General features: G+C 36.9%; 1 protein-coding gene across 1 annotated transcript in view; it reads right to left on the bottom strand.

Moving 5' to 3' along the window:
- Positions 1-19,674, bottom strand: part of Smad4 (SMAD family member 4) — a 52,131-nt gene extending 32,457 nt beyond the window's left edge. The window contains exons 1-5 of the mRNA XM_046419449.2: positions 19,536-19,674; positions 9,035-9,413; positions 6,954-7,128; positions 6,360-6,389; positions 1,601-1,813 (exon numbers count right to left, since the gene is read on the bottom strand). Of these exons, the coding sequence (XP_046275405.1) occupies positions 1,601-1,813; positions 6,360-6,389; positions 6,954-7,128; positions 9,035-9,283 (667 nt within the window). The 5' untranslated portion in view covers positions 9,284-9,413; positions 19,536-19,674. The remainder of the gene's footprint in view (positions 1-1,600; positions 1,814-6,359; positions 6,390-6,953; positions 7,129-9,034; positions 9,414-19,535) is intronic.
- Between the last annotated feature and the right edge of the window lie 1,707 nt (positions 19,675-21,381).

The following is a 21,381-nucleotide window of genomic DNA, read 5'->3' as shown; positions in this document are numbered from 1 at the left end:
TGTAATTCATTTAAAAAAAATATTTTTAAAAAAGCTGTTTCACTTTCTAAGCAGCAAACCGTTCAACCTTTGGTGATATGAAACTAAATAGCAATACTAAAAGAACAAGGTCATATTATCTTAGGCCACCAAAAAATCTAAGCCTTGGCTGGGGATGTAACACAACAGTAGAGCACTTGCTAATTCTCAAGGCCCTGGGTTCAATCTCCAGCACCTCAAAAGATAAAAGAAAAAGGAAAATCTGAACTTAATACCCCTCTGCCTCCTACAATATGGCAGAGAAGGTAACAACGCTATCATGGGAAAACTCCATTTGAAAGACTTATTTTTTAAAAAAAGAAGTAGTCATTATAAGATATTAAGGAAAAAGAGGTGTAGAATTTAGCTTTACATTGAAATTAACTAAAATAGGGGCTGGGGCTGGGGCAGAGCAGTAATGCACTTGCCTGGCAAGTGTGAGGCGCTGGGTTCAATCCTCAGCACTGCATACAAATAAGTAAAAATAAAGGTCTATCAACAACAACAAAAAAATTTTTTTAAATTGACTAAAATAATGTCTATCCGGTGGCATATATGTTATAAAAAAGTTTGTCAAGATCCCTTTTTCAGGCTGGGGCTGTATCTCAGTGGCAGAGCACTTGCCAACATGTGTGAGGCACTGGGTTTAATCCTTAGCATCACCCACCCCCCACCATAAAAATAAATAAATAAATAAATAAATAAAGTCATGCTGTCCATCTATAACTACAAAAAAAAATTTTTTTTTAATCCTTTTTCTCTAAGTTTGTACAATAGAAAATTGAGAGGACTATTTTAAAGCAATATTCTCCCAGATAAAGCAAACTAAAAACACTGGACTAAAGAAAGATTGCAATTCCTTAATAAGACCTTCATAAATACCTTGGTTCAAAACTACTTGTTAACTACTTAAATATTTCTCTAAAATCCATGAGGAGAACTGGGCGTAGTGGTGCACACCTATAATCCCAGCAGCCTGGGAGGCTGAGGCAGGAAAATCATAAGTTCAAAGCCAGCCACATCGAGGCACTAAGCAACTCAGTGAGACCCCGTCTCCAAATAAAATACAAAATAGGGCTGGAATGTGGCTCAGTGGTTGAGTATCTCCGAGTTCAATCCCCAGTACTAAAATAAATATATAAATAATATATAATAAATATCTGGAAAACTTAAGATACTTCTTACTCTTGCATATATTAGTAAATAAAAGACAAATTCGATCATTAATATAAATGTGTGTCATAATCAAATCCATCAGTCAACTTCCAAATGATTTTATATATATATATATGTCAATTATAAAAACCTTTAAATAAATTATAAACACTGTTTTTTCCAGGACCAACTAAAACACTTGTCCAATATTTTTTTATCTAGGGGCAGGAGAGTGTGTCTGGCTCTGTGGTGTATAATGCTTGCCTAGCCGGTACCAGGCCATGGATTTGATTCCTAAGTCCACCTATGAGAGATACCACAGTACTTTTAACTTTTACTTACTTGGGGTTTTCCTCTAAGTGACAACGTATAAATATTCATTGGTTAGGAAGTCAACTTGCTGACTACATCAGATTATATAACTTACTTGTGGAAGCCACAGGAATGTTGGGAAAGTTGGTGGTGCTGGTAGCATTTGACTCAGATGGGGCTAAAAGAGCTGGGGTACTGTATGTCTCCGTCGAAGCACGATTACTTGGTGGATGCTGGATGGTTTGAATTGAATGTCCTTCTGTAGATAATGATGGCTGTCCCTCAAAGTCATGAACATATTCATCCTTCACCAACATACTTGGTGGAGCTATGCAGAAAATTAAATATTTTTTAATTTTGCAAGCTTCTATTCCCAGGGGGAGAAACATATTTGCAAATAATATGACAACCCTAAAATCAACTATTCTATAAATATTCTATCTTTCAATCTTTGAAAAAATCTATCCCATATAAACACCAATTAGTTATATGACTATTACTTTTTCATATTTTAAAAGCATAATACTGTATCGGCAAAAACCATTTAGAGGTATTAGGATATTAGGATCAGTTATCTTTTATCAATCTGTCTCTGACATTTGAAGCTAGACTATATTCCAACAGCCTCCACAGCAATGGTCCTAAAGAGGCAATCCTCAGTTTCTTAGTAAATCCAGAAGTAATAATCATCTAAACAAATAACATGAAGAAGGTAAAAACCAAATGCCTGGCAAAATATTTATTCAACTGAAAAGACCAATTACTTAGCTCTTTTTTAATTTCATACTGTAAAGATATGAGTGGGATCTGATAGCTTATTCAATTTCAGGATCTAGTATAAGTAGTTAAGTAGTTAAGTAACATATTTCTTAAAATTGAAATATATAAATATCCCCAGTAAGTTTAGAAACAAACAAAAATTCTTTAAAATTTCCTTCTAGAAACCCAATCCATAAAAGGAAATTTGATAAACGTGTGGTATGAAAAAACTCACTTATCAACATCTTTCACTTGTGTGGTTACAATTTAATAAGTAAACTAGAGTCTAGTTGAAAAAGCATTATCCTTTTCCATAACCAACTTACATTTAAAAAAATGCATTAACGGGCTGGGATTGTGGCTCAGGGGTAGAGCATTTGCCTCACATGCATGAGGCACTGGGTTCGATTCTCAGCACCACATAAAAATAAATAAAATAAAGGTATTGTGTCCATTAAAAAAAAATGCATTAACAAACTAAGGAATGCTTTGTTGCATTAAAAAAAAGAAGAAAAACTGAATTGTATTCATAATGTCAATTTTCTACCTAGAAACTCCGCATTTAGCTTTGGGCTACTGTTTTGGGGTTTGCTTTCTCTCTAGCAAAACCATCCCTTACTCTCTCTGAACTACTTCAGAATGTAGTTCAATCCAGTGAACAATCAGTTAGAGCAATCAGTTATAATTCACAAAGACACTGCCCTTTCCACTAAGAACCAGCATATCTTTCCCCATCTTTCAATCTTTGGAAAAAATCTATTACACATAAATTTTCAGTTAATTATGTGACTATTTTTCTTTTTACTTGAGACTACTTCAAAGCAGTAAGAATCATCCATTGTTCAAATTTCTATGTACAATGTCTTAAAAGGCATTTTAATGTATCAAAAGGAAGATGTTGGTATTTTTAAGACCCATTAATTCCACTCCAAAGTTTCTCTTTAGAAAAGTCTATGGAAATAAAAAGATAATCAAAATGATACATCATCATGTATCAGCAAAAAATTGAACGTAACCATTCACAATTAATGTTGGCAAAAGTATAAAAATAAGAAAGAAAAAATGTGGCATAAAATGACTATTGTCCACATTTAGTCAGCCTTTTATTATACCCTTCGACAAAGTCTGCGATTTTCTTCATACAGATCCTAACATCTCTATTTAAATTCTTGGACACTTTAGCATTTTTCTTGTCATCATGATTGAGATCTTTTTGCTGATCCCGCATATAAGGACAACATTACTGATTGGAGGCTATAACCAGTCAACTTGCTACTCACTGCTCATTTTTCAGTTAACCCTGAAATGGCTTAATGGGCAATCATAACATCCCCTTAGATAGTTAGGTCTTAAACATTCTTCTTGCCTTACTAAGGTGGCTCAACTCTCCTAAGTGTAAGTTTGGAACTTCTACAGATCTATGGATTTTTTAATCAAATAACCTAAAATATATATATCATAGGTAAAACGATAGTATCAACAAGGATAGATGTATCTGCGATATATTTTTGCCAAGAGAAAAAAAAGAAAGTTTCAAATCATTATTGTATGCTGTGGTCATATACATGTTTTAAAAATCATACACTATAAATAAAAAATCAAGGTCCAGAACAGTGAGTACAGTATGCTTTTTGTGTAAGAAAGGAGGGAAATAATACATGTATTTTTTGCATAAAGAAATCCTAGAAGGAAACACCAGAAACTAATAAAAGTGATTACCTGAGGTAGGGGGGAATGGGGGCAGGGGTGGGAGCACTTCTTTTCACTGTATACCTTTTTATAGTATTTTGATTTATGGACCATGTATTGCCTATTCAAAAAAATAAAATTAAAAAAACATATAGTATATATTTTTTAAAGTCCAGAAAAACAGACACCAAACTCTTAAGTACTTCTCTTATGGGCTAGCAGTCAATAAGTTCATTAATTGAAAAAAATATTTATTGAGCACCTATGTTCCAGGTACTATTCTAGCACTAAGGATATAGCCATAAACAAAACAAATATCCCTTACTTTATAGAGCTAACAATTTTTTGTAATATTTTTCTGCTTTTTAAATATCTAATAGCAAGCACATATTACTCCACCTCCTCCTTTCTAATACTGGGCCACATCCTTGACCTCTTCAGGTACCAGTCTCTTCTTCTAGTAAAGTGTTAGATAATCCCATCTACAATGTGGGAGCACTGAGAGAATGATAACACAATATTCACAAATTATTTCGCTCAGTACCTGATAAACGAGTACTCAGTATTTGCTATTATTACTCAATCATATTTTTAGAATATTTGTACATATAAAGTGACTACAAAATGTTCTATGAGGGGTAAAGAATGTACTCTCTGTAGATGACAGAGAGGCTGACGCCAGTGGACTTGCCCTAGGTCTTCGATCTTTATCTTTAGCAGGCAGGTCACAATAATGTCTGATGTTACTTACTATTTCTTTTTTCAACCAGACTATGAACTGGAGAAAACATGGTTTATTTATCTTAGTGTTCCTGGAACCTAACAAGTACCAGGCAATACATGCTCATTAAATATTTATAAAATGAATACACAGGTCAATATGGTCATGGAAAACTTCATGAAAGAGATGAGACAGGCTAGAAACAAGTACCACATGACCCCCAACTCACAAGTGAAAGAATTGTTCCATTTTCTCAACTTTTAGTTACCTGGCCATGTATTATTTCTTTATCCAAAACTACAATGAACTGTGAGAAATATCTTTTTCTGAGAAATACCATTTTCTGAGGACATAAGCCACAAGACAGCCTTCGCATACCACTAGAGGGCTCCACAAGGCTGAATAAGCCTTAGAGTCACTAAAAAAAAGGCATCAATCCACACAACCCCACCAATAGCAAGCAACTCAGAACAACATTAATATTAGGACAGAGAAAGCTTCAAAATTTGAACCCCCTCACAACCACACCCACTGAGATATTCTAAAGTTTTCACTGCAGTCTTCTAATTCCTCACATGCACTGAGCTAAATGCTTTAGTTCTCCAAAAACACTGATGGGAGAATGGTGAAGATCTGATGTTCACTTTCAAAGAACAGAACTGACATGATAACATCTTTGTGGCAAAAAGGCAGGGCATTAAGCAATCTTAAAGCAACCATTGCCAGACCAAGCCACACTGCTCCCTTTACCAACCCATACTTCTCAGAAATCTGTACAACAGTTAACAATGGCACACCACAGGACACTACAGTCTTCCTCTATTATTAATGACATGGAAGAAAAGTAAAGAATTAAAAACAAGTAGGCTTACATGCTCTTCCCAAAATTTAATGTCACATGATATTTCTGAACTATCACTAGATTTTACAACAAAAAAAGGTTCCAAGTGACTAAAATGCCTCCATAATAGCATACCTTCTAAGATGAAGGTGGCTCTTATAAGACTTTATTTCATTAACAAGTTCTAAGTAAAAGAGCTAAAGATATATCCATATGTATCAACACTTAAAATACAAAAACACACTCCAACTGGATTTTTTTTTTCCTCACCTTGAGGGAATTTTTCTTTCTTAATACAGGATTAGATCATCTGTGATTAGCATATATTTTCAAATAACCTTGTTTTAGTTACAAGTGAAATATAAAACAAGATATTTCAAGATACATAACATATTTGAAATATAACAAGATTAAAAAAACTCTAACATGTAGTTTTAAATCATTCTTCACATTTGATCACTCATGAAAGTTATGTTGAAATGCAGAAAAACTAAGATACTGGTATTTTTAAAGGATATGTTTCACATAACTTCCAATTATCACATATTATAGGTATACTACACCCATTTAAACTGGCTCTACAAATTTTCTTACAAAATAGAGCCAGTTTTATCAAATTCAAAAAATATTAAATTGATGTATTAATGTTTTTGGCGCCGCTTCAAATTCAAAGAGCCAATAGCCAATTTAAATCCAGTTTTAAACACTGATACAAACAGAAAAAAAAATCTACATTTCCAAAGTAGTTCCTTTTTTTCTTGTTAATATCACTGGCACCTATACAAACTACTTCACATGAATCCAAAAAAAAGAGCAGACAGGCAAAAAGAAAACAAAGAAAGTTACAAGAAACAGATTACCTACCATTACTCTGCAGTGTTAATCCTGAGAGATCTTTATTTTTTAAAGGGAAAAAAAATGAAACATTAATCATTACCATGAAGATATGTTCCATTATAGAATGTAAATTTAAGTCAGAGATTACAAACCTTCATAAACATTTCAATTCAGGAAGTTTCATAAATGACATCTAATAATTTATAAACTAACTATTTGAATTTATAATGTTTTCTTATTTTTCAAAACCAATGTGCTAAATGAGCAAAATATAAACTATACTTAGTTTTCACATTCAAAATACAAGTTTTGTTTCTAAGTTCAAAATTAAATACTTATATTTCATTAAAAATATTTGATTCTTGGGGCTGGGGCATGTGGCTCAGCGGTAGAGCGCTTGCCTAGGACATGCGAGGGCCTGGGTTCGATAAATTCGATAAATAAAGGTATTATGTCCAACTACAACTAAAAAAATAAATAAATATTTTTAAAAATATATTTGATTCTTTAACCTTAAAGTTCTTGGTAACTCCTAAATACTTAAATTAACTTAGAAGAACTAAAACCCTATTGGGGTCTTTTCCCTTTATGCACTTAACGATAGAAGTAAAGTCTACTTACCAATTCCAGGTGATACAACTCGTTCATAGTGATATGGATTCACACAAACACTATCACATTTTAAGTCAAATGCATACTGACAATATTTAACATGCTTTAATTCATTTTTGTGAAGATCAGGCCACCTCCACAAACGGGCATAGATTACATGAGGAAATCCTTTCCGGCCAGCCACCTGGGGAAAATAAACAATCATTTATTAAGCATTGGTTATATATTAAGAATCAGCTGTGTCCCAGGTTATACAAGGAACTTTACAGATGTTTTCATTTAATTTTCAAAATCCAACAAAGTCAGGATTATAACACTGTAAAAATATACATTTGGTTTTGTTCCATTTCCTGGCATACAATTCCTAAAATCTTAGAATCTTTAAAGTGATGGGTTTCATATGCTAATGAGTTGGCTGAAGACTGGAAGACTAGGTAGCTGCAGGATGGGTCTGTTTATTGGAAAGACTAAGGCAGCATAAGAGGGTTGGAATTCAGCCCCATTCCCCAACCTCTGAGAGGAGAAAAGAGCTATAAATAGAGTTGATCACCAATAGACCAATGATTTTAATCAATCATACCTTTGTAATGGAGCCTCCATTTAAAAAAAAAAAAAAAAAAAAAAAGAACAGGGTTGGAAAAGCTGAACATGTGGAGGTTCCTGAAGGGTGGTGGGCCTGGAGAGGGCTAAGAAGCTTACCTCACCTTATGCATCTCATCCTTCACAACAAACCAGTAAATGTGTTTCCCCGAGTTCTGTGAGCCTCTCAAAGCAAATTAATCAAACCCCAGGAAGGGGCTATAGGAACCTGATTTATAGCTGGTTGGTAAGAAGCACAAGTAAAACAACGTGAGGTTTGTGATAGCATCTAAAGCCAGGAGAGGAGGGTGGCAAGTCTTGGTAACTGAATCTTCAACCTGTGGGTCTGCCACTATCTCCAGATAAGAGAATGTAAGAATTAAACTGAATTAAAGGAAACCCAGCTGATGTCCCCTGCAGAATTAATTGCTTGTTTGCTTACTGGTGTGAAGAAACCTTTACACAATTTTGGGTCACAGAAGTGATTAAGTATTGTGAACAGAGAACAAGAAAATCTGAGTTTGAGCAGTTTTTTCCCCTATATTCAGAATATCATAACCCTCATTTCATAAAAGAGAAAAACCACAGCTCAAAATAATTCCATCATGGTCACACATCAGTTAGAATTTAATCCTACATACAATTTTAAGACTTATATTCAGATTTTTAAAATGCAAAAAAGTATGCTGGGTGCAATGGCACATGCCTGCAATCCAAACAATTTGGGAAGCTGAGACAGGAGAATCACAAGTTTCAGGCCAGCCTTGGCAGATTAGCAAGACCCTGTTCCAAAATAAAAAAATGAAAAGGGCCAGAGATGTAGCTCACTGGTAGAGCACCTCTGGGTTCAATACCCAGTACCCCAATAATAAAATGAAATACAATAGTACAAAATTTGTTATTGAAACTATGACCAAAATCTACAAATAAAATTTTTAAATCTAACAATATAAGATTTCTGTAAGTATCTTAAAGTATATATTATGTAGTTCCATATGAAAACTGTCCAGTGAAATAATGTGGTACCACTAAAACATGATACGAGATCTTTAAATGGTAAAAAAATAATGTATAATTCAGATTTTAAATATGTATACGATACCAAAAATGGTTATAAGAATGAATATCAGAGTGCTAAAGGCAGTTCTCTCAGAGTATGGGACTTCTGCTTTCTATTTGTATATTCCAAATTTTCTTCATTGAACTATTTTTTTTTGTTTGTTTGTTTTGTGGTGCTGAGGATTAAACCCAGGGCTTTGTGCATGTGAGGCAAGCATTCTACCAACAGAGCTATATCCCCAGCCCTTCACTGAACTATTTTTGAGTAAGATTAATTAAAAACTTTTTAAATATACCCTTCATACATTCCCATAATGCATGCATACTGGTATAGAATGTGAAGTATCTAAAGAAACGGACCTCACATTAAATATCCTACAATAACTCTAAGAGGAAACAAGAAAGTTTTTAATCCACCACCACAGAAGACATAGAAAAACTCTAAGACTAACCTGAAGTCTTCCATCCAATGTTCTCTGTATTGTAACACATTTACTAGGATGAGCTCCATTTGTAGTTATAGCTGTTATTAAAGAATCCAACTCATCTTTCTTCTCCTTCAGCTTCTTTACCAAACTTTCAATTGCTCTTTTTGCAAATGTTTCACTTTCTCCACCTTGTCTATGGCACATCAAACTATGTACAATGCTCAGGCAGGCATCATTACTTGTTGGTGTATTTGTAATAGACATATTGTCCATTTGTTCAAGTTTTTTCTTTTAAATCAAATCTCTCTCCAATATCTGGAGCAATTTTGATCTTTTGGAGGCAGTGAAAAACAATGGCTAACGTTGCAAGGAAAATTGTTAGACATCTGGTGTTCAGGATAACCTGAAAAAATAAATAGAGAGATATGAGAACACATCTCAAAGGTAGATTCAGTTATCTGGGAAAAGACAAAACTGCTGTAGCTAAGTCAAAGACAATGCACATAATTAAAAACTGATGCTAAGAGTTTTAAATAGCTTAATTAAAATGTTGCTGCTTTTTTTATTTTTATTTTTTAGTTATTGCTAGATCTTTATTTTATTTATTTATATGTGGTGCTGAGAATTGAACCCAGTGCCTCACCATGCTAGGCAAGCGCTCTACCAAATACAGTCCCAGCCCCAAAGCTGCTGCTTTTGACATTCCAAAATATTAAAGTTAGGCCTTCTCCTTAGTATAAAGTCATGCTTAATCAAGTCTTATCACACATACTAGTCAGTTGTAAAATCTTTTTTGGTGGGGGAGGGAGTACTGAGAATCAAACTCAGGTCTTCAGAACCTGCTAGATTCATGCTCTTCCACTGAACTACAACCGCAACCCCCTAAAGTAAAATTGTGACTTATGTATGTATGTCTCCTTTCTATTCTCTCTGTCACTATTAGTTTTAAGTCTTCTTAGAATTTTTATTATCACTTGGTATTTAATACTTGCTTCCCTCTAATCTTACTTCTTTTAATAAATGCCTGCCTCCTCAACTCATAAGAAGCAACTTTTCATGTATTTGAATACTTATCACTTAACCATATTCAACAAATAAATTTTGAAGGCACTCTTGCCAGTTAATCAAAGATTACTTGCATGGGGGGTTTTGGAATCAGAGATCTGGATTAGAATCCCAGCTTTCACACTGAGAGCAGACAAATGAAGCAACTTAAACTCTCTTAACTGGAGTATACAAAGCTCCAAGGAGAAAAAAAAAAAAATCTATGTAAAGTGTATGGCACATAGTGCTCAGCAGAAAGTACCTATTGCTTATTTAATAAGCAATAATTTAATTGTCTTAAAAGATTATCCTAAAACACATTATGTTTTCTTCTTATTAAAACTTGTCAAAGAAAATGTAGGATGGGAATGACAGAAGTAAACCACTGATCCAGACAACTCAAAGGCATATTGGAGCCAGGCAAATCATATAAATGAACAAAATGTGCCAGGTGTAAAGAAAAAGTATTGACCCAGCAGCTTGGGAGGCTCAGACAGGAGAATTGCGAGTTCAAAGCCAGCCTCAGCAATTGCGAGACACTAAGCAACACAGTGAGACCCTATCTCTAAATAAATTACAAAAAATAGGGCTGGGGATATGGCTCAGTGGTCAAGTGCCCCTGAGTTCAATCCCTGGTACCAAAAAAAAAAAAAGAAAAGAAAAAGTATTGATGATTACAAGGGTTTGCCAATTGTGTTTAAGACCACAGCTGCTAGATCTTCAACTGAAAGAGAAACCAAAAAAAAAAAAAAAAAAAATGCCCATAGGTATATGAAATCTCACTTTCAGGCAATAGTAATTTATCACAGGGAAAATGAGGGAGAGGAAGCATAAGGAAACTGCCATGAATGCCAAACAAAATACAATTTCAACTCAAATCTGACCCAACAGAATGACCAGTTTGAAATGTGAAAGACAAACTCACTAGAATTTTATTTCTAGATCGCAGTCTAGTGATCAGGGACTGTACTTGTCTTCACCACTATATGCCCAATTCCTAGGACAAGTAAGTGCTCTATGTTGTCAAATGATTCCATTTCTGTATGTGCTTTCAAATGCTTGCTCATGCTTTTAGGCACTGACCGATTACTGGTGAATGAACCCAGAGCCTCCCACATGCTAGCTAGGCAAACCATCTACTACAGATCTATCTACCCTTTTTATTTTGAAACAAGATCTTTATTAGTTGCCCAGGCTGGCTTCAAAATCGTGATTCCCCTGCCTCAGCCTTCCAAGTAGCTGGAAAGTATGTACCACCACACCACACTCAGCCAGCTATTTCTTTGGCCTAAAATATCTAGTCCCATTTTATCCACTCAATAAAATCCTAGCCATCCTTCAAAGTGCTGCTTGTTTAAATTTCTCCAAGTTTTTCCTTACATGTTGTCTCCTTTCCTCTCAATCCCCCAAAATTATTTGCTTCCCCAGTATGTTCATTATGTATGTGTTCCTTGCTGTGTAATTTAATCCTCAACTTTAAATACACCCTATTACAGTTTAACATGTATTTTTTTATTATATCCTACAAATCTAGAAGCTCAAGAAAACATTCTCTCATCTTAGAAATTCCTAGCCACAGGTATAGTTCCTGCCTGACATATACAAGGCAAGTGTTTGTAAATTGACTATATCATTTTTATTCTGTGGTATTTTCTGAAAATAATTTTTGAATATTGAAAATATTATTTTTTGTATTCATATTATATCCCAAAACATTTGTACCAATTTACACAATTAAAGTGTTTCAGTATAAACACTTCACCATCAAATGTCACCATCTCTAAAATTTATTCTATTTGGGGGCTTAATGATATTGCAAAGGTGTGCTTTAATTACAAGTTTCTTTCAAGACAAATGAAAATGACATTGTTTTCTTAAATACAGATGTCTCCACATGTGACTTCATTATAGTTCTGGTGCTTGAAACATATTTTAAAACTTCTTTTCATCAATAGCAAAAGAGAAAAAAAAATCATCAATAGCTTAAAACAAAGATTTTATTTTCTGCTTATGCTAATTGTTCATCACAGATCACCTGGTGGCACTGTTCACTGTCATCTCTTTTAGGGATTACACTGATAAGAGGCTCCAACTCTACATATGTCCTTAAATAGGAGGGAAGGAATAAGACAGCTCATACACTGTCTTTTAAAGACTATTAGTTATGCTCAAATTTGACTGGGTTAGTCAAATGGCCATGCCAGTAATTCTCAACTAGGGGCAACTCAGTCACTCAAGGGACATCTGGCAGTACCTGTAGACACTCTGAGAGTCACAACTGGAAGGGAGAGGTGAGAGGCAAGAGTACTACTAGGCGGGGAATGACTAAGAGAGCAGGCACCCCGGGCTCCTCACCAAAAAAAAAAAAATTATCCAGCCTAAAGTTGGCAGCCCAAAGTCAATAGTGCCAAGATAAGAAACTTGGGGCCATGACTAATTTCAAGTAGGAGGGTTGGTGAGGGAGACAAAGAAGTGCAATTCTAACACGTGCCAGAAGAAAGCCATCAGAATATTGGTCAAAGAGTACTAATGACTACCATATGTGAATAAGAATTTGCCACGCTAAAGGAAAATCACAGCAAAAAAAGCAGAGGAAAAAGAGTCAAATATTTTGTCAAGAGTAGGTTCATGTTAGGAAAGAGGATGAATAACAGCATCAGATTTATAGAAGAAAGGAAACAAGTGACTACATGGAAAATAGCTTTGGAAAAAGAATCAGAAAAACAAGAGACAATGATGAAAAAAGTAATAAAGGCCTAGATCAAGGGCATGAGCAGTGGAAACAAAGTGATACACTTATAAGTAGAACAGACTGGATTCTTTAACAAATTGACTATGGGGTGAAAATGGGAGATTTTCAAAAGACAACCCATTTTCTAAATAGGCTAAATAAATGATAATGAAAAAATAAATTTTTAAAGAAGGTATATAACAAAATCAGTTTTAGATATGCTGACTTTGAAGAGCTTAGTAGAGAAGTTAGGCCTAATTGAAAGCCACTGACAAAGATGAGACAGAAAATAAAGACAAAATCATAATAAGGATTAATAAAGTCAAGAGAGCAAAAGAGAGAAGTTTGTTCTTTTATCTTCCTATCATTTGTTCTTCCTCTCACTGTGGTATTAATTGTAAACTGCCAGTTGTTGACCACAGGTATAAAAACTAATTCATGGACTATGAAGCTGGATAATCAAACTCATTAAGACACTCAATAAAATTAAACAGGGAGTTGGGGATGTGGCTCAATCGGTAGTGTGCTCGCCTGGCATGCGCGGGGAGCTGGGTTCAATCCTCAGCACCACATAAAAATAAAGATGTTGTGTCCACCGAAAACTAAAAAATAAATATTAAAAATTCTCTCTCTCTCTCTCTCTCTCTCTCTCTCTCTCTCTCTAAAAAAAAAGAATTGTGGTAGAATATAAGAAATAAAAAATAGGTAGAAAGGAAACATAAAGGAAGGGCAAAAGAAATTAAAAAAATTTAAAAAAAAATAAAATAAAAAAAAAAAAATAAAATTAAACAGGCAGAGTACAGGCCTGAGAGGCTCTCATGAAAATTCCCAAGTTTTAGTTAATGAATGATGACATCTCTCAAATGTTAGTCTCCTCTTGAATTTACTGTATTATTTATGTCAAACTTTATTTTCTAGAAATCATAAGGATTTTAATCAGTTATTAAGAAACCATGTAATATGGGAATATTTGAGAAAAGTGCTTAAAAGAGTTTTTAAGGAGGGGGAAAAAGGCTGCCTGGTGAAATATCACTAGGATAAAATTTTAAGCATAGGCTTTACAAGCAGAGAAAAAAAAGCTGTTCAAAAAAAAAAGCACAAGTTACAGCGAAGATTCTAGACAACTGAAATTCACCAAATGGAGGGCAGGCAAGAACCTCCAAGAGCACAAAAAATTAATAATACAAGCAAAGCAATCAAAAGAATGTTTCTGTGGTAACTTTTTTTTTTTTTGGTGGTGCTGGGGGTTGAATCCAGGGCCTTGTGCATGTGAGGCAAGCACTCTATACCAGCTGAGCTTATATGCCCAGCCCTGTGGTAACTTTTAAGATAAACTACAAGGGACAAATTGAGAGGTATGCTTTTCCTTACCCAAGAGTCTTAGATCTAAATGTCATTATACAAGCTTTACTTTAAGTAACCTTATTTAAAAATTATCACTTTCTGATTAATAAATTAGAAGTTGCTAAAAGTTCTAAAGCTAGCGTCTGTTTTTGTCTGCCAGCATAATTTCCTCTTTTGTAACAAAAGTCTAATTTTCCAAGAGTCTCCCCATCTGGCCGGGTGGGACAATTCCCAATCTGACTCTCCAGAGCCAACCCTTGATCGAACAGTTGTCCCAGAGATGGAAAAGAACCCCAAGTCAGATGACACAGCTCAAGAACTTCTGATGGAACTACAGAAGGGGATGGAAGAAGACCTCTTTATACAGAACTTGAAACCGGGAGTAGTTAGCCTGGGAACTACCTGAGATTTAAAACTACAGAGAGGAAAGCAAAGCCATCAGACAAGTCTTGATATTAATTCAGACTCTGGATCTAGCAGTCTGAAATTAGCTCTATTTCCAGGCCAAGCAAATGTCCCCTTTTTACTTAAATTTGACTGCTACATGTTTCCTAATACACAATAACTAAACAAAAAATTTGAATCACTAACATTCCTAATCAGTAATTCAGTTGACAACATAGAAGTATTATCTTTTTTTTTTTTTCTAAGAAGTTACTTTAAAACAGCACCTGTCAAACTCTGGTCTAGGTTCCCTTTGTTTACATTCATAATTATTAAGGATCCAAATTAGTTATTGTTTATGTAAATTACACTGCTATTTATCATATTACAAATTAAAACAAAATTTTAGGTATTGATTTTATAGTCTACTTAAAAATAATAAACCTATTATATGTTAATACAAATAAATTTTATGAAAAATCATTTCCAAAACAAATAAAAAACTAGTAATAAGAGTGACATTGTTTTACATCTTTCAAATTTCTTGTGTCTAGCATAAGAGAAGACAGCTGGATTCTCCTGTCTGCTTCAGCATTCAATCTGCTGTGATGGCATTTTGGTTAAAGTATATAAAGAAAATGTACCTCACGCAGATATGTAATTGGAAACAACAGTAGTATATTAATAGTTTTACAAGGCACTTATCTGGTCTACAAACTTCACTTCTACAAATTACCAAAAAGACAGTGAAACATATTACAATATCATGAATATATACAACTAATTTAAATGATCACAAAGAAATAGTGTCATTTTTCTTTACAATTGGTCAGTCCCTTCATTTCAACATCGATATACAAAAAATTATTCCATCAACTAATTTTAGCAGGGGATATCTATGGCACAGATGCATTTAGTGTGGTTATGTTCAATGATTCATTGCTTAGTTTAGCTCATTAAGCACTACTGTCATCCTTTCAGTCAAAAGACTCAATTGTTACACCACCCAGCCACATATTGTTATAAAATGCTTTAAAATTCACTAGCAAATATCACTGCTAAATATCCTTAATTCAATTTTTCCACCATGCGACCAGCGCACTGGTTTCATTAAAGAGGTTCTTGTCATAAAAGTTAGCTAGTGAGATCGAAATAAAACACACAGACTCAGTTACCTTTTTCTATGACCAGGTCCGAGACGGCCCTCTAACTCACACCTCGAATAGCCTTTTATTGGGGAACAAGAAATTCAGGGGAGAATTCCATCCAATGAAGGTTGAGGGGGGCAGCACTCCAAGGTCAGGGTCTGTGACTGGCCCCAGGGTCAGTGGTCAAGTCACACCCCCACACGGACAGTCTCGCACCAGGAGAGGGCACCAGGAGAGGGTCGGGAAAGCTCCTACACAGTTTAGCCAGAGCGCCTCAGACCCAAACCGGGAGTTGCCCAGTCACGTGTGAGAATGGCTCCCCACACAATTTAAAAATTTAAAATACATTTTTACTTGAAAAAGACCTGAATTGGCCAGGAAGGGTGGCACACACCTGTAATGTCAGCAGCTTGAGAGGCCAAGGCAGGAGGACCCCAAATTCAAAGTCAGTTTCAGCAACTCAGCAAGGCCCTAACAACTTAGCAGGAGCTTTCTCAAAAATAACCAAGTTTAACCAAATCAAAACTTCTAAGAGATGAATCTAGATATCAGTGTTCTGTAAAGCTCTCCAAAAAAATCTCAAAGCGCAGCCAAGATTGAAAGCCACTGCCCTAAACCTTGGGGTTTAAAAAAAAAGGGGGGGGGGGGGCTGGGGATATAGCTCCGTGGTAGAGCACTTGCATAGCATCATGAGGACATGGGTTCAATCTCTAACACTGGATTATAACCAACTTTAAATTGATTAAGATATAACAGACCATCTTAACCAGTTACCTGTCTAACCTATAATTTGCTGCGCCAAGTTACCAAGCTGCACCAAGACTTAAATTATAAGACTCTGACCACCTACCATCTTAGTTTTACATATGAAAGCCTACCCTAATTTTAACTTTTGTGTTTAAAATAAAATTTCCTAGATGCCAATTACGCCATGTAATAATATCAAGGTGACACAACCTAAAATATTTTGTTCCTGAGAAACTGGAATTCAGTCATCACCAAATTACACATCTTTAAAATAAGAAAAAAATATGCAAAAATTCTTAATCTAATTATCATGTTTGCGTTATCATGATACACACAATATTATACTCAAAGTAGCTCAAATAAACTATCTGTACACATCAACTGTTGGGCAAAAAGCCTAAAAATTGGTAATTTAACAAAATTGTACAAAATGCTGCACTATCCTGGCCTAGCTCCTTTACCTTTCATTAGCATAGAAAACAAATCAATAAAACCATTTTTGTCCAACTAGTTTATACATGATTAAGGGTCACTTCAGTCACCATTCCTCATCATTTTAAGCAAAACAAAACTCTACCTAACAACACAATCTTCTAAGGAAAAATGAAACCCAAATATGTACAACAAGTACTGAAATGGCCACTATAACATGCTTAAAGAGCCAGATGTATTGGCACAGGCCTATAATCCCCGCAACTCAGGGGGCTGAAGCAGGAAGACCACAACTTCAAGGCCAGCCTCAGCAAATTAGCAAACCCTTTCTCAAAATAAAAAAAAAGACAGGTAATGAAGCTCAGTGGTAAAGTATCCCTGGGTTCAATCTCCAATACAAAAAAAAAAGTCTAAAATCACTAAATTAAAAATGGGGGGGCATGAACAAAATAGAAGTGAAAAACAGATAAAGTTTAAACAATAGAAAAATAACATTTGTTCTCATCAAATTAGGCAAAATATTTTGGCAAAACTAAATATGCCTTTTAAATATAATGAACCCTGAAAATTCTGTAGTTAACAGCCCAACTACAGGCCCCAGAAATTCAGTTCAATCAGAATAATGTCTAACAATGTCACTAACACTGGCTCAATGGGGGGATGGGGGGTTTTCAAATGGAAAAGCTGGAGTGTGGCTGAGGTGCATAAATTAGTTTAATGTCTACTACTTACTTTTGGGGGGGGGGAGTGCAGGGGGAGTCTGAAGGGAAATGCAGAAAAAGAAATTACACAGAGAAACACCTCAACTAAAATGTAGCTTCAGTGAAGCACTGACTTCCAAAAAGACTTGATGCATTTTAGTGTAAGCAGAATTGCTTTAAGCAGCAAAGGCAACATAAAAGGTCAATGGTCCATATAAAATTTATTGCAAAATATTTCAAGGTGACTTTCTCAGCACAAATTTTCATTAATTCTAAAACAGATTTGCAGTTGTTTCTAACCTCAAGATTTACATTGAGGGTACTTAGGTAAACAGAGAAGTAGACTGCAAAATTTTTTAGAAAGATGTAATGCCTCTTTAAAGCAAACTCAACCCAAAAACCTTGAAAGAAAAAAAAAAAGGCCACTTTATTAATAGATTCATAAAATGTTACATCAATTTTTTCTAGAAAGGCTTTTAGTTTTAATTCCAATAACTTAAACCTACATAATTCATCACCACCTAATGCTACAAATCATAAATTCTTGATCTTCTGCCTCTACTACATTTGTTCTGTAACAAACACATTCAAGGAAACAAAATCATAACAGCATTATGAAAGAAACAGTAAGTAGAAAAGTAGAAACCACATTTTTAAAATGTTAATTACAATTTGTAGTATCATGTACTAATCGTATCAGAACTTTCCATAAAGTCCTTACAGGCGGAAAAAAAAGAAAAAGGTACACTTTAGAACTTCATACACTACATGTCAACTGAAATATATAATCTATAGTCTTAGTACTGTATGGCAAAGACAACTCGTGAAATTTACAACAAAAATAATTCAAAAACAGTGTTCAACATCCAATTACTTTATGAAATTACGCATTCCTGCATTTTTCAATTAAAACTACATCGTTTCTGCCAGCAAAAAGTACTGAACCTACTTCTTAAAACAAGGAATAATCAAGCTGCTACTGAGACCAAAAGGATGCTAAATCTGGCAAAAGCCAAAGGTTGTTAAAAATTAGCCAAGACTACAAGCATGCAGAATTCAGGATGCTTAAAATGATTCCTTTCTTATCTTGTTATAGTTATTATCGCTTTTAAAAAAACCTGTCAATTCCACCTTAAACTATGGTAAAAAACTAAACGCACTAAGAAACTGATTTCAAAATGAATTAAAACTAAACGTGTCTTTAAAAAAAAAAAAAGTTTTCTGGGGGGGGGGGGTGGATGGGTAATCAATCTACGACAGGGCTTTTGAAGCCTCCCTACACCTGCAAAGGAACCTTTCAACTTAACTATACACACTCCTATCTTTGAAATCTAGCCTGAGAAATCCTAACAGCCAACGCCCTCCATCCTACACCACTTTTACGCTCTGTACATGTGGTCCTAACAATAAGATAAACTGCGTCATTTATTAGAAGACACGTTTTACTAGAGACAGGAGGAGGTTCGGTTAAGGTGCTAAGAATGTTTCCTGCATGCCGCCATCACCCACAATACCCAAAAAGTAAACAAATCAAAGCCAGAAATGTAAACTGGAATGACACAACCAGAAAGAAAAAGTAAGGGACAAAGAGAAAACAAAAATCTGCTTGAGAAAAAAAAAAAGATAAACCATTTACTACTTTCATTTAGACCTGGGCAACAAACACTCCAACTGACCTAAAGTGCTGCGCCTGGGCGACAGCGAAACTACTCAAGAACAACAAAGAGGAGCTGCGGCTGCCGCAGGAGTCCCCGTTCGAGTGCAAACAGATAGTCCGACAAACTGCAAGCGGAGTTCGGGGCCGCAGGACCGACCTCGAAACCCGAGGGACTAGAGGCGCCGCGATCTACCTCGGTGGCAGCGCTCGCGCTCCGGGTGGACCCACCGGGCCCGCGCGCTCCCCGCCGCCGCCCGGAGCCCGCCCCGGGGCGGGGAAGGCGCGGGCGGGGCGCGCGGGCCCGGCGGGGGAAGGGGAGGGGACATGGCGCGGTTACCTGGGCTCGGGCGCTGGCAAGGAGAGTTCACTCTCCCGCCGCTGCTCGTCAGCGGATGTGCCGCGCCCGTCGCTTCCCCCGACGGCCCGGAGCGCTCCTCGACCCCCGCCCCGAGGCGACCGGAGCAGGCCGCCCTCCTCGGCGCCGCGCCGCTGCCCGCGCGGGCCGGGCCGCCGCGAGCTCCCGGGCCGCCCCGCGGCGGGGGGCCTCTCTCTCTTGGGGCGCCCGACTCCCCTCACTCGCTCCTGCCCCTGGAAGGCAGCGAAGCCGAACCGAGGGTGGGAAGACCCTCCTGAGGAGAGCGGGCGGGCGTGAACGCGGGCTCAGTCACCAGAGCCGCTCCGTTACCGCAGCGGCGACGACAATCAGGGCCGTGTTGTTGCTGCCAACTTGTCGAGAAGACACTGAGCATGCGCGCGCGGAGACCACATCCGGGTAATTTCAGGGTTTGGCCCTTTTCCCCTGCAGCTCTCCTTTCTCCCGGCTGCCCCCGCCTCCCGCCCCGAGAGAGGGGAGCGTTGCTCTGCGCAGGCGCCCGCGGGGCAGCGCCTGTCCGCGAGCGGCTGCGAGTCCGGTTCAGGACCCGCCCTGGCCGAGCGCGCTGCTCTGTTTGGGTGGACTGAGAGGCGGCTCTAGGGGTTGGTCATCAGAGCGTGGCATCTCTTTGCAAAAGAGTAAACCAAGCCGCGCGAGAGATCTTGGCGTCCAGTAAGTTGCTTATGGTGAGCGGTCAGCACGGCCTCTTGGGGTTTGGTTTTGTTTCGAAGACCTGCGAGGACTTAAGAGACGTTAACAGCCAAGCACTAACTCGGGGTAGTCGTAGCGGTTTACTTTGGGAAGAAACTGGCGACCGTCTGTATCTTCCATCCCTTTCCCTTTCCACCAGCCCCAAATCACGAATTCCAACGGTATATAAAATCGACAGGTGCACAGGACAGTGTCAAGGAATTACACGTTCAGAAACCTTGCCAGGTGTCACGAAATTTAAATGGTTGTTGGGAGCGACCAGGGAGACCTCTACACTTCCTATTAATCAGGTTGCTGTTGGGTGGGGAAGGCCATAAACTCTACTTTTGATCTTACACTTCTCTGTATTGGCAATTTCATAAGATGAATGCATTTCTTTTGTATTTCAGGATTGGGGGTGTCGCTCAGTGGTAGAGTGCTTGCCTAGCATGCTCAAGGGCCTGAGATCATCCTAAGCAACGCAAAAAAATAGTAATAATAAATGTTTTCAAAGTTCCAGAAAACACGAATTATATGGGGGTGGGGGGGTATTTGTTTCTTTTGTTTTCACCTGGCAATAAATAATTCTGTCGGGGTCCCTCCAAGATTAATTTAGACAGTTCTAAGTCGTTTCTTAGATTGTGTTGCCCAGAAACAACTACATACACACACCCTGCTCTTCACACACACTGCCGCATTCTGTCCTCTCCATCACAGCCCGAATTCTTTTCCCTTTTTTACCAGAAAACCATATAGTCTTCAAACTAGTGTTCCCTCTAAGGGAATTCATTTCCGGATCGTCCACTATCATAGGTACTATTTTCTAAAATTGCTCAACTTGAGAAGGCAGCTGCGGACAGTGCATCTTTCAAACCTGTCCTCACACCTTAGCAAAGAAAATCAAAATTCTCACCAATTACTAAAGTGACCCAAGACTGTAAAACCTCCAGGGAAATCCAAAGGGATATTTCAAAAATTGGTGTCTGTGCTGAGAAAGTAAATCACCTTAGTGAATGGGCATTAAATTATTTTGCAAGTCCAATGTTTCCAATTCTTTGCTTTCAACAAAATTGAAGGAAGATCTGTCAGCTGACAGATCATTAAAAATGATTTGGTAAGA

The sequence above is a fragment of the Marmota monax genome, unplaced genomic scaffold, assembly GCF_021218885.2.
Source record: "Marmota monax isolate L192 unplaced genomic scaffold, Marmota_monax_Labrador192_F-V1.1 WCK01_AAM20220418_F8-fsc00088, whole genome shotgun sequence".
Lineage (NCBI taxonomy): Eukaryota > Metazoa > Chordata > Mammalia > Rodentia > Sciuridae > Marmota > Marmota monax.
This window is presented reverse-complemented; position numbering and strand designations above follow the sequence as displayed.